Here is a 14,802-nt window from a genome sequence, read left to right on the forward strand (position 1 = left end):
AAAAAAGTTTAATTCATTTAGAATATACAGTCATGCAAAGTATAGTGAAAATTAAGGGAGGAGTACAGTACACAGTTCTAATGCTGAATGGGCAAAATGAGAATTAAAAAGAGAGTTATTCAACCTGACTTTGGCTTTATTAATGATGCAGTATTAATTCACAATAGATGCTGATTGACTGTCTTGGCACTGAGAACACCAATGCCAAGAAAACAGTAATAAAGAGACAAAAGCAAAGATGGAAAGAACATTCTCCTTTAAGACTAAAGCACTACATGTTTTCTCAAGGTTGCTTTGGAATACTAAGCTTTGTCTCATGTAGCTTACAAAAAGATGGGGAGAAAAAGATTGCCATTGTAAGAGAAATGAAGCTTCAGAACACTCAATATTGCAAAGTAGGCTACTTCCCCTCCCACACAGCAAAAGCAACACGACTTTTATAATCTAAGAGTATTTTCAGCAGAACTGCAGCTGGGAGTTAGTTAAGAGTGCAATATGTATCCCATTGGCAGCAATGGGATAAAGCATGGGAAAGCTGGTGACAGAAGCAAACTACATAAGCCAGGTAATAACAAAGCTTGCACTGTCCTTCAAATGAAAGGAAAACAATGGTTAGAGAAACGCACACCTAATCACATTTTATATATATATATTATATGTATGTTTTTACTTTATGACAATCAGTGTAACACAGTGAAGCCAATATATGGGAAACAAATAGGAACAAGCCCTGGCTCCAGACAAATTTTAATATGGGAAAGTCATGAAGTCACCATCACGTTATTATATGATGGTGCTGCCTTTTAAAATGGACTGCATAGCAGATTGGAAGGCTGTGTTCCTTCCTCCAGCAAGCTGGGTAAGGAGGAGATTAGAATTATTTTAGTGTTAGACTGGTCATTTTAATTTCCTCTGAAACTGCTAACACTCAGTATATTTCCATAGCAAATGTTTTTTGTGATTCCAACTGATGGAGTATTTTTTAAATAAACATTTAAATTACAAGCAAATACAGCACCAAAAGGAAAAAAGCAAAAGTGAGTTAATTGCAAGAATACTTCTACCAGTGAAAACAAACCACCAACAAGCAATTGTACACCAAACCACAACCAGGACACTCAATCAGCATTACACAACTGGGCCTTAGATACAACTGCTTGGGATTCTTGCAGAAATGTCACCATTCAGGACAGCAACAGAAAGGATGTCTTAAAAATTTTAAATATTACGAGCTTTTTAGCATTATGATAGACAAAATGTTATTCTTCATTTCTTAATTGATTCTGCAAAATTAAAAAATATGAGGTAGATGAAGCAGGAGACTCCTGAAAGCACAGCAGGCTGGTGAGTTGTTAGGGGATGAGCTCCTAGGCTATTCTGTCCAACTGTGTACTGTACTTACCCCGTTCCACTCTACGCTCATACTCACTTCCTCGCCGCCATCAGGGCCACTCTCGTACTTTACCACATCCACGTTGAGGCTCTCCCTGCTCCGCCGCTTCTCCATGCTCTCAGGGTCATTCAGCACCTCGGCCACTCTCTGTTTGTGAACATTGTCAAGACCCTGAGAATTTGATAGAATGGGAAGAGGCTTTATCTTGTTACAAGCTCTGTTAAGCTACAACTTACACACGACAGCTGCACCGAGCAAGGAGTAAAACCAAGCCACAATTCCATCAGCCTGATTCTGCTCCCAGAGAGCAGCTGAGCTGCCCTTTCTAAATTGAAAGGATCAACACAGCATGAAGTGAACAGGTTAGCAGTTTGAGAATTCCTGACCTGTCATTCTTTTCTTCCTTTCTTATCACTTGTCTAAACCTTGAGGTGTTTGTGTCACTTACCCAAAGCAATCTGGCAACCAGCTAAATATTTGAGCAACTTATAGATCATGAACCGTCAATGTAATTCTCAAGTTTTCCACCCATCAAATGGTGCAGTTTTCACCTGCCTTTGGAGAGGTGTCTGAATATCTAATACCTCAGAAACAGGTTGTGTGATTTAAAAATACTGACATAGAACACTTGGCATTAATGTAATTTTCCTTCAGAAAGAAGTGACATAGAATAGAAACTTGTAATAAACATACTAAATATATGGTCAATATATTTGCTTTATGTTAAAGCATGCCTATCAATTATAAAATAATCCCTTAAATACCTTAGAAGTGCTCAAGTACCTTCTATGAACACACAGCACTAAAGGCAAAATCTTTAACACAGAAACTAGAAAATATCAAAACTCAAATCATACTTATTTTCAGTTTTGTCTTCTTTATAATAAACCTATTCCACATCATAACCAGTATTTGCTGACAGGAAGAGATCCCAGCTGAATGCCTTACACTTTACAAAATATTCTGCATTTTTTACAGTACAGCACCAGCAGCAAATGCAGCAGAGATATGTGTGGCAAATCCACAAAGCCAACCACAATACAGGAAGTGAAAAGGATGCCAAAGTTCTTAAAAATGCAGGAATAAGCATGAAAGTTGTTTGAGTGCCATGGATATGTCAGGTTCTTGTTCCCATGTAACTGCTTCTCCCTAAGTGAAGAGCATTACTTGAATGACCCAGAAGAAAGAGGTAGTGTTAAATGCTGCTGTCTCCTACACATCTAAATCTAGGGGTGTGTATACTGCCGTATATTATGGATTAATGGAATAGATGGTATATGATGCACAGTGAAATTCTGAAGCATCCTTAAAAATAGAGTCAGCAGCAAGCTTCTAGAAAAAAATACAAGTCTAATTTGTTCTCATATTAAAAAATTAAATTAAAATTGAATATTCATGATGCTTGTATTTTCTTACTTTGCTTTCCACTTTAACACCAACTGACAACCCATGTTTTCTCATCTAGTCTTAGACACTTTTGAAAGTGTCATGTAAGTGTCACTTATCAAATTATCCAAAAGGGAAAGGAAAAAAAGCCAATAAACTCCCAGTGAACCCCAACTCTCTTCTGCCTTTTAAAAGAAGGGAGAAAGGTTACTTGAAGAGTAAATCTGAAAGCACAAAGAGAGTACATTAAAAGAAAGTCTCCACTGAAACTGTAATATCTATCCCATTACTTTACAGAAGTAAAAAAAAGTTTCTGTTAGTCAGTTGCATGCAGCAACTGAACATATTTAATTCTGACAGCTCCTTATTAAAAATAGAACAGAATGATTGGGAAAGGAGATTTCCAGCAAAACCTCCCCATTTTCCCCCAGCTACAGTCTGTTTCCCAGGACAAGCAGCCAATTAATTGAGGACTGCTGGCCAACACAATGTTTTCTGCTCTTTCATTTTCCACATCATTTCACCTCCAGTTTGAATCATGTCCCCAGTACATGGTGCCACTGCCCTAACAATTAACCAAACTGCAAGTGTTAAGATGTATCAGTTCAGTCTGAAATTAGATGGTGACCAGGCACTGAAAGTTTCAATATTCTGCATACAGGAAGTTGAAAATCGGCATGACCACAATGCAGAAACATCATTCAGGTGAATTTTCATACTTGCCTGTTTACGAGATCTCATTGCTGCCTCTTCTAATGTTTCAGCAGCTTCAAATTTGCCCTGTCGTCTGTAAAGTGCCCCAAGGTTCTTTAAAGTAGTTGTTACTGTTGGACTATTAAAAGAATAGAAAAATAATTCTATGTTAAATATATACTGATATGGTAAACTCTTCTCAATTCACTAATAAAATCTTAAATTAACACAGTGTTTATAATATTTTATAATAATTTATTCTCACTTGAAATGCACTTCACTGTACTTCACGTGCACACAATAACCTGCTGACCCCTTTCAAAGCGTATCAAGTCTCTGTGACTAGCCAACATCCCTAAAACTGGAATGCCAAAACCTTATGCTCCTCAGCTGCATCTCAAGGTGAAAATTTAGCTCTAGATGAGCATATCCAAGTGAATAATTGTGCAGCTTCCAAAAAAAATGCTTATTCATGCATAGACTATTAGAGAGACCACATGTAGCATGTGTTAGTCACAAAAGCAATTAACAGCTGCTTTCATCAGCTTCTACTTAACACCTATTTGCAGTTTCTGTGCATTCCAATTTGCTTGAACAACAAAAGCAAAAAATTGCCCATTTCATTAACAAGTCTCACAAAAAAGACATTTTTGTTTCAATGGCATAAAATTAGCTCAATCATACTATTTTTGAGTGAAGTTTTGCTCCACTAACAACAGAGAAAAGATCTTCTCATGCATTAGAATGAACAAGTACATCAAAAACAAACCAATAAAATGTATTGTACACAGAACTCAGGATGGAGAAAAAAAGAGATTTCAACAGTACAAGGGCTCTGATTGTTGTTAAACATGAGCATTCAAATACTCAATAAACAAAAAATTTTCACTCACTATCAGTACCAGTTGCAGGTTTTTTCATACACTGCACCCCCTACATGTTTAAAAAGCTGCAGTAATGGAACAAAATTAGAGCAAAAAAACCCCAAAACTTCACCAACTATAATCCAAGTTGAAATCCTTGTTTCCCTTATTTCACTTTAAAGCATACATTATCATTCACACAACTATATTCTTGAAGTTTTACAAACTCAAGTAACGTTTAGTTGTGGCAGCTTAGCTTTGTTTTCTTGTGCCAGCCAGGTAACTAAAGGTGCAGTTATTGCAATCTCAGTTTTGGCCCTCTCCAGAGGCCCTGCAGGGGCAGGGAGGGCAGACGTGCCAGGGAGTGGAATAGAGGGAAAGGTGACCTACGCTGCCACCTGAAGGACTGCCAAGAACACAACTGTTGCAATTTCATGTCACTGGATCTAATCAGCCTCAGGACTTGGAAACTGCTGCTGTATTCCTGAAAACCAGTCTTGGGCCGGGAATGTTTAATACTTTCATTTTTATAGTCCTAACCAAGGAGTTGCTTTGGTTCCATTTTTAAAAATGCTTTAATCTGAGGCACTGAGTATTAATGAGTTGCTTGTCCTGTAAAGAAGTCACTCACCTATCAACTTTGCAAGCTTTGTACCAGCCACCATACTCTCCAAAAGATGTGCCATCTTTTTGCTTTCCCTAGAACAAAGGTATCGTTGAAAAAAACATCTGATTTGCAACCTAAACAAATATAAGCTCCAAAAAAGATTTACAACAATGGTCTTACTTTGCATTCTTCCCTCTCTTCTGCATGCATCCAGATAGGCTTATTTTCATCTGGTGAAACAAGAAAAGTATTTTATAGAAGAACAAAACTACAAGGTATTGATTGTTGGATTTTCACTACTCTGAAATGAATTATACTATTGCTGCAAGAAAAACTTACTGTCCATACTAGAAGCAGCAGATAAATAAAACACACAGCTCTTTTACAGTTTTACAATTCTGTCTCCTTTTCTTATCTGAACTTAGAAACAGTTACTTCTGAGAAGCTTTGAAGTAAGTATACACTGCCACCCATTTGTCATGTGTCTAGCTCTGTGCTAGAAAACATGAATTTATTTCTTTTATCTTAACAACTACTTTGACATCTACTAAGTGGTGCATATGCTACTGTCATGGAATTCAGTGAAAATGCTTTACTGGGATTTTTAGTTTATAAAATGTACATGACTTCTCTGTACAGTGTAATTCTCAATTTAAAGGTATTTCCCCCATTCTTTAAATATGTTAATGTAGAAACTGCATTAACAATGTCCTTATTTATATCACTAAAATCCTGCATTGACTTTTTCCTGTGACTGGAAAGTGATGTACATTTTTCTGCCTCTAAAAAAATACCAAAGTTGGGTTTAGTGGGGGGTAAGAAAAATTAGGCCAGAAACAAAATCCCTAAAACATAAACCCACTAAGTCTACCTCATGTTTTTGAATCAAATGTTTGCTGCTGTATCTAAAAGCCTTCTTATGATGAATGCTACTTCCAACACATCTATCAGCTCACCTTTTAAGTCCACCTAAAGCAGATAACAATTTTAATCAGGACACTTCTTGCAAATATTATTTCATAACTACAAAAATAAAACATAAATTCAAATCTAGGGACTCAGTTTCTTACCATCTACAGAGCCAAACTCCCGTTCATGAGCACGAGTAAGAATCTCTTTGTATAAAGTTTCCGCTTGCTTAAACTTGCCCTGTTTTAGATAGCAGGATGCCTAAAAACAAAATACCCCCAAAAGATATCAGCACACTGCTTTATTTTAAACAAGAAATATAACACATTGTGGATAGAAGTGCATTTCAATTAATGAGAAATTTTGTCTCAGGTCTACATTGGGAAAGGCTTACCAGATTGTTCTTTGTTTTTGCAACATTTGGATCATCTGGTCCCAGTTTAGTTTGGTAGATTTCAAGTGCCCTCTGATAGTAATATTCAACCTCCTCATATTTACCCTGGTTCTGGCATAGCAAAGCCAAGTTATTTAACTGCTTGGCAACATCAGGGTGATCTTTCCCCAGGACCTGGAAATGAAATACACTGTATTAAAACACTCTAGTCATCATGTCAGGGTCTAGAAATAAATCATTTAGAAATATCCTGTTAGTTTTATTCCGCCTCAATTCAACAAAAGCAAAAGCTGCATTTCAAATATATGAAAATTACTCAATTCTACTGCAAACTGGCAAACTAAGAATGATGCATAACAATCCATATAGGGAACAAAGTGAGAAGTAAAACAACATTATAGGGAAATTATTATTTATATAAACCAGAAGATGCAATCTCATGGATTGAAATATCCACATAGAGAATAATCAACTTAAAAATTTTAGCTAAGTTTCATTTTTAAATCGAATGCTCTTGTCAAATCAAAGATTATTTAGCTATCAAATAGGAAGGAAAGAGGTAAAGAAGGTTTCTCACAAAATACAGAATTTAGCATATACCCAGAGTGCTCCAGCAATTCCGTAGCACTACTGGAATTTCCTACTGTTATGAATTTCAGACACTCCTAACTACTAGGCATTGTTAACTCTGGGGTTTATCTGACAGATCTACCCAACCCAAGCCTTTAAAACTCAGCATTTAACTTTGCTTTCTCCTTCACAAAGTCCCTTTAGAGGCTCTGTATTTGTCACTCATACCTTTTCTCTGATTTCCAGAGCTCGCTTACACAACGGTTCTGCTTCTTTGTACTTTCCCCGTTTACCGTAGAGTACTGCAAGATTGTTAAGAGTTGCTGCCACCTGTCAAGAGCAGAGAAACGTTAAGTGCACTGAAATCTGCTGATACAAATACTTGACAAATGAGCACATCTGCAAGGCATTGATGTTATTAAATTTTCCATGCACAGGATAGACCTCTTGAAATTTGGAAGTGAAGAAATAATTATTATGAAATGCATACATACACAATAGAGGAAAGAAAACCTAAATCATGAAGTAATTTTGCTTCCTTTGTGAAAATGTTGTTTAGTGCACACATCTTCACACGTTCTTGTCTTACAAAGGTACCTCTCACATCTACACTTTGAGCTGCCCTGTGTTCTACAGGCCACGAAAGTATCACATGAATTTTCCAAATGCTTGATTTACATTTCATTTACAAGCAGCAGTAAATGAAACCAGAAGTTTCATTTACTGCCCCTTCAATCTGAGTATAGTAAAGAGATTTGAGTAAGCAAAACTTTTTCTTCACAAATTGATTTCCCACAAAAAATCCACACAATCCAATATCAAGTATGGGCAAATTATTTATAGAGAAACAGCACTGAATAGAATGTGGCCTCCTACCTGTCCTGTTTAAAGACAAGCTAGGTCTTAAAATTTTTCTTGTTGAGTTTGACATTAGAGTTAGTTGAAAAAAAGTTGAGTGAAACACAAACTAAAATGATGATATGGCATGTATACAAACCGCTGGATGATCTTTGCCCAAAGTCTTTTCACGGATGGCCAAGGCATCATTCAGGAGATTTGCTGCATCTTTGTATTTGTTCTGGTCTCTGAATTGTAAAGAGATGTAATTAACACTGGGGATTCAGGAATGAAAAATCATAACAATTAAGCTGAATTCACTACTGACCTAAAGATGCTACTACAAAAGAATAATTGAGAATATATTAATAAATTAGGAAGTAGAACCCTGAAGCCTGAAACTGTTAATAGTTTAGTAGTTGAGGACTATACTGAGCATTTAGCATTTCTATATTGATGTCCAGTTTCTACCTCCAGATTACCTTGAAGTGGGTAATCAAGACCTGGCCCCTCAGTAGACCAAAAAAAAAAATCAAAAATCAAAACCAGCTTCATTCCCAAAGCAAAGGTATAGTCAAAAATACAGCAACTTGTTTGATTTTTAAGTATAGGGAGACATACAAATATTTTAGGAACTTCTTGAGGGTTTTAATAATAATTTTAAAAGGAAAATAGAACAGGGAAAAATTCTAGTCTGAATGTTAAAAGGTTGTAGCCAAAAAAACTAAGTATTTATTTCACTGGTAATTATCTATGTCAGTATACCAACCTGTACACCAAAGCAAGTATGTTCAACATAGTGGCAACATCAGGATGGTCATGACCTGAAGTCTTCTCCAGATCTTCAAGAGCTTGTTTACAGAGAGGCACAGCAACCTCATATCTACCTTGGGAAGCGTACTGGATAACAAGATTATGTAGGGTCCGTAATCTCGCTGGAATTTCGTAGCCACCTTGTTGGGCAGCAGCTGCTGCACTGCTGTGCTGCTGTTGAACTGAAAGAAAACCACAAAATTTCAACTTGTGTAAAAGAGGACTGTAAATAAAACATCTCACTTGAGTGCTCAGTGGCACAAAATGAGACTCACTGAATTTTATTTCTTCAATACACAGAATTAGCATTAGAACTTCACAGCAGTCAGGCTGTCTTCAACACCGACAGGGGAAATATGACTGTTTTATTCCTCATATCCTGTCCAGTATTGTATTATTATTATTTTTACAGTTCTCATGGCTCAAAGGGCTAAATGTAATAAACTAATGAAGAAAGAAGGAAACTATTTTGGCTCAGCAAACCATTCTCAAGATGATATAATAATTTTGCACTTACAAATATTGCCTTTTTCATATGGAAAGGAACACTAACATACATGACCTGAATATATCTGCAGAAAAGCCTTTTCCTTTATTCTTCTTTTCTAAACATACTTTTTTGTTGTTGTTGTTTCCCTTTGTTTGCTATGCCAAGGAGCACTTAAGATTAGCACATAAAGGACTGAAACATCTTGGATGCCAGAAATAACAGCTGCAAGACAAAAGGCCCTGAGTCAAAGTCAACCTTTAAGTTTTACTCACTAACCCTCAAGCTTCACCACTTATTTTCCAGTAGCTCCTAACCTTTGGTTGTTGCAACCCTCACTCTCCGACTGCTCCAAAAAATGTACTACTCCTTTTCTCTTCACCTGACCAATTTCTGAGATTTAGAATATTCTGTCTTATTCATTTTCATTAAACTCTAGAGAACGTATTTGTTGTTCTCTGAGCCTGACTTTATTCTCTCCTTTCTATTAAGCAAAAATCACTCTCACAGAAAGTGGAAGCATTTTTATGTCAGGGGAATCACACAAGTCCAAGCCTATACCCAGAGCCAGTGCCTGCCAATGCACTGAAGAATTTCAGCATTTTTGGGAAGGTCAAAGAAATCACTGACATGTCAACTTTGTCTTTTGTAAAGCAAAGTAAGAAGGGAGCTTTGCCTCTCAACCTTCCAACTACAAAATTCTAGGGAAGCAAGGATGAGCTAGGAAGGAGCTCATGATCAACACTGACCTACTGCAAACCCTTCAAGCCTTCACTTCAGGTCTGGCTATGCATAGCTTTACTATGCTGACAAGAATGCAGTGTACCTTGTATGCATGCCCTTAAAGGAAATTTGAAACTGCTGATTGCAAAGGTGGGTCCCTTCAGACATTTGCCCTCAAGTCATTTGTCTGGTAAAAACCATTCTGCTCCCACCACACTGCACTGACTCCACAACATCATATGTTTGTTCCATATTAACAAACATGCAAAAAACACACTCCCCTAAACAGAGCTTACTTATCTACCAAAAGCTTTTTTCAATCACACTACCAAACATCTGCCTCAAGTTCCACTGCATTTCCCTCACTCCTGCTCACCTGAAGAAAACAATGCTTCCACAATTAATATTAAAACCAATTCAGACAACCTTGGCGAAGGACAAAAGATAATATGAAAAAGATTTCATACTGAAACCTGACACAAAAATCTCAAATCAGATCATTATAAAGGTCATTAACAGAATCCACTATCTGGCCAGAATCTGCCATAGTCACTTGCAACTAACCATTCTGAGGTCCCAAAGAAGGATAACAGGAGAAATTCTGAATTTAAATCAGTCTGAACTTTACAGCAATTAACAAACTCTAAACAACCTAGGCCCCAGTTCTGTATACCAATGACTGGATTCCCTATTCTAGGAGAGGCATTCATCACTCCAGTTGTGTTGCAGTGGAGTGGTGAAGCAAGCATTTTTGTAAAGTGCATCTTTATATATTCTGCACTGCAGAAGCACACCAACAATGGACTCTGAAGAACACTTACTTCCTTGTCCTTGGTCATCTTCATCATTGGGAAACAGATCATCCAAAGGCTCTTTGGTGGAATCCGTATCTTTATCCTCCTACAGAACAATCCCAAAGCCAACAAATTAAATCTAAGGCACAAGAGGACAGGCCAGTCTAACCAGCAATGTTAAAAGAAAACCCCACATTCAGAATTGACAAGAATAACATTTCTCACTGAAGTTTTATAAAGGCAGGTCTTATATTTTAATGTATTTACACACTCTGTCCCAAAACAATACAGGACACCTTCAGAAGGGCCAGGAATAGAAATGAGGTCTCCTAGATTTCAGTCTCAATTTAAGCACACAGGAATACATTTGCCATTCTCACAGAGGCAATCGGTCTCAGTAAAGTACCCACTGAAGAGCAAGCACTACTCAGTACAGAACTGTCCATGGTACCTTTCTTAGTCATAAACATAGTTATGGTTGGGCAAAAGAGAGGAATAAGGAGACCTCCATTTCTGAGTACTCAATTTCTGTACAAATAATTAGATTTTGCAATTATAATCTGGAAGGTTCAAAAATCAAAAAACAAAACAGGAACACTTGAAAGGAAGTTCATTTCCAGGAGTCACCATCTGGAACCATATTAATTTCTACACAATCCATCAGTTTAAAATTATTTTAAGCATCCAAATATAATATCAAATATTAAATGGAGAGACAGACCATCCCTCAGTCCTGTTTCCTAAATATTGAGCCTACACAATAGAAATAGTTGAAGTTCTCAGAAAGGATGAGCTCAGTAAGGAGAAAACCCAGAGGCAGAACACATTCTTATTTTTCTAGCTCTCCATTCAACACCTTTTTCCACAGATGAGAAAAAGCCAACTGCTGCTGCTGGCATTCACATTCAATGATGGCAGAGCAAGGGCACTGTAAAACCGGCAAATTGATGGGACTACATCTCAGATAAGATGTTCATACTTTTAAGTGTTGATTCCAACTTCATACTGAGCTTATACAACTAAATATTTCAAAGGCTAGAAACAGAGACTGTCCATATGGTTAGCAAAACTATAAAGATGCTTGGCTGACATGGACTCTATTTGTTAATTAAACTTCAAATAATGGAGCTATTTCATTCATCTGCAGAGTGAAGTCTGACACTACAGCACATCACAATCCCAATATTCCCTCCTCTGCCCCTTTTCTGAACAGACTTCACTAACAAATCCATCTACGAATACCAAGGCATGGACCAGCACTGAAAAATTCCAGGTGCAACTGAGCAAAACAACTCTCACCATGCACAATATTTTAAAAAGGATTAGTCAAGCAGTCAGTTAAGCATGAGTAAATCACACCCATTTTCAACCATTAAAATTGCTGAAATAATTAGTTATGAAAAACTGCACTTTCCAAGACACCACTGAGAAGATTTGAACACACAAAATTAGATCCTTCTCTACAGTGCAACCTAACCTAAGGAAGCAAAATAAAATTATAAAATTAATTGCAAATAAATCAGAAGCCTTTTTAAGTAATAAGTTCCTTCTGTAAATTAAAGTTGTGTCCATTTTCTCTCTGAAACTAAGAATATGTAACACAATGGGCTTGTATACATGCAAATGATCAGTGTCTGGCAGATGGTCCTGAAAAGGATTCAATAACATCTTGTTCTTGTGTAAATTCTCATCAGATACAAAAGCTATACAGCAATTTCACAAGACAAAAATTAAGTATTTTTCCTGCAGTCAAAATAAGCCAAGTCCTGTAGATATGTAAAATGTGTCACAGCCTAGATTTCTCACTTTTTTTACTGCTGAGTTTACAGAAGTGAGATTTTTGCTTTGGTCCAGTTCTTCACATTTTTAAGGTACTAAATGAGTATTTATCAATTCTGTTCCTCATGTATTTTATTATCTGCAGACAGTAAAATATATGCTCTCTTTAAATAAGAATGAGCTCTCAGAATCATTCTGCAAACTATGTGACACTAGTACAAGGCAGCATTTTAGTAACAAATATATCTAAGGGACAAATAAAATATATCTTATTTCTTGTTAAACAGGCAGATTACAACACATGTAAATGTAAGGTGCCTTTACTGTTTTACTATGGAGGTACTTACTGATGGTGAAATATCATCATCATATTTTTTTAATTGATTCATGAATTCTAGATGTTTCTTTTCCTCCTCCAGCTGAGCCACAGACTGCTCACTCTTCTGCAGTTTCTGCTGTGTATTGGCGAGTTCATCCCGTAGCCACTGATTCTCCTGGCATAGCCGGCGAACCTGAGCCCGCAATTTCTGCTTCTCTGACTCCACTGCATTTAAGTGATTTGACAAAGCCATCATTACCTGAAAAGCAGAATGTGTCACATGGCATACTTCCCCTAGAATGCAGTCCTGTTCATAACATACAAGGCTTTCATTATTTAAACCTCTATCAACTGTGAAATCTGGTAAACATTGCAATTTATCTTTGTTTTAGATACGGTTCTCACTTGTCCTCTAAACCTTTTTACCATTTAGAATTATTTGGGTTGGAAGAGGCCTCTGAGATCACCTTCTTCCAGCCCCCTGCCATAGGCAGGGACACCTTTCCACTAGACCAGGTTGCCCAAAGCTCCATCTGACCAGGCCCTGAATGCTTCCAGAGTCAGGGCACATGTTCCCCTACCTCACCACCCTCACAGGGAAGAATTTCTTCTTAAATCCAATCTAAACCTACTTTCTTTCAGTTTGAAGCCATTCTGACTTGTCCTATCACTACATGACCTTTCAAAGTCCCTCTTCAGCTCTCTTGTAACCTCTTCTAGCCCTGGAATGGGCTCTAAGATTTCCCTGCAGCCTTCTCTTCTCCACCTCTCTCAGCCTGTCTCCAGAGCAGAGGTGCTCCAGCCCCCTGAATGTCATCATGTGCCTCCTCTGGGCTTGCTCCAACAGGTCCCTGTCCTTCCCTTGCTGGGATCCCAACCTAGAGGTAGAGGAACTCTTTACTAAATAATGATGCTATCAGAAGTTAAAATTGTTTCAGAATTCCCTGAACATTAAATATAATCTTAAAATACATGAAAATTTTGAACTAGATTACTGAACTGGAAATCTTTGTTCCACTAACATAAAATGGAGCAGTAAGGCATTCAACTTGCAGGATCACAAAAATAACCTAAGAACTAACAGAGAGTTCTAATTTAGCACCTTCGAGACAAAAAAGGAATTTGTATACATGCTTATAGCTCCTAAAGATGAATACCTCAGCATAATGGTAACACTTCAAAGGGATATTTATTTCACTAAGATCTGCATGTGCAACTTAACACACAATTCATAGATGCATTTTGTACTACTAACCATAAGCTGGAGTGTGCAGACTTTCAAACACAGTCACATTAAGGGCAAAAAACTGAACACCCATAAAAGCAGCTTACTTGGACTGGGGATTTTTTTGCTGAGCAAAGTAAAATGAAAAAGGAGCTTATTAAGTGAAAGCCAAACACTACCAGCAGAAGATATTTTCCCTTCACTGTTTTTGCAATCTCCCACTGACACGTGTAGAACAGCTGGCAGCAGTTCCAGGATGCACACCTTGCAAGAATGGACCACTGGTGAGAGTACAAATCTTTCAGATCTGTTACCAGTATTTCATCTCCTCAAGTTCATGGTTTTTTTAAAAACAAAGTTATCTTAAAGTGGATTTAAACTAAGTATTTCATGTGAAACAGATGGAGTTCTTAGCTGAAATTTCAGGCGTCAAAACTAATTAGAAAACTAATTAGAAACTAATTTTTCCTATAAAGGTAAGGCAAACTCCAGGTATAATTTCCTAATACCAGTCCAAAGCTGCAGACTTCAGCACCTACCTATTTACATATTAAAAATTGTTCTAATATTTTTAATTAGTTGGTGAATTCAAACAGAGGCATTTATATAATGAGAAAGCATATTTAGGAAAATTGGGATAGTAGGGTCAATGTATTCAAACACTGAAGAAGCTACAATGGCAAACTAAAATATTTTATAGTCTTACTCACTAGAATTAACTTACTCACTAGAATTAACTGAAAGAAAAGTCTGATTACTTCTTCAGCAGTCAGTTTCATTTTCATGGAAATAACACATCACCCGACCTACATGCATGCCACAAGAAACATCTATTTCCATATCTTAAATTTAAAAATTAAAAGAAGAAAAATATTACTTTGTTACAACTCAAAGTATTCAGGAAGAATAACCTTATCAGGTCTGAGAGCAGCACTCTGAAATGTAACAAAGGCAGCAAATGCAGACTTCTTGGCTCCTCACCACTATAGCTCACAAAGTACCATGAGAGG

At 37.0% G+C, this 14,802-nt stretch overlaps 1 protein-coding gene across 8 annotated transcripts in view; it reads right to left on the reverse strand.

The window, feature by feature from the left end:
- The window catches only part of KLC1 (kinesin light chain 1), a 46,932-nt gene that overhangs the window by 13,823 nt on the left and 18,307 nt on the right, over positions 1–14,802 (reverse strand). For 4 of the 8 annotated variants that reach the window (XM_084208131.1, XM_084208136.1, XM_084208130.1 and 1 more), the window contains exons 3-13: positions 12,596–12,826; positions 10,497–10,575; positions 8,422–8,647; positions 7,813–7,900; positions 7,044–7,145; positions 6,246–6,419; positions 6,013–6,112; positions 5,123–5,172; positions 4,967–5,034; positions 3,503–3,611; positions 1,403–1,564 (exon numbers count right to left, since the gene is read on the reverse strand). In XM_084208131.1, coding sequence (XP_084064257.1) covers positions 1,403–1,564; positions 3,503–3,611; positions 4,967–5,034; positions 5,123–5,172; positions 6,013–6,112; positions 6,246–6,419; positions 7,044–7,145; positions 7,813–7,900; positions 8,422–8,647; positions 10,497–10,575; positions 12,596–12,826 — 1,389 coding nt within the window. The remainder of the gene's footprint in view (positions 1–1,402; positions 1,565–3,502; positions 3,612–4,966; positions 5,035–5,122; positions 5,173–6,012; positions 6,113–6,245; positions 6,420–7,043; positions 7,146–7,812; positions 7,901–8,421; positions 8,648–10,496; positions 10,576–12,595; positions 12,827–14,802) is intronic. The other 4 variants (XM_084208134.1, XM_084208137.1, XM_084208135.1 and 1 more) reach the window with 3 other exon arrangements.

Source organism: Fringilla coelebs (genome assembly GCF_963513975.1).
Source record: "Fringilla coelebs genome assembly, chromosome: 6".
Taxonomy (NCBI): Eukaryota; Metazoa; Chordata; class Aves; order Passeriformes; family Fringillidae; genus Fringilla; species Fringilla coelebs.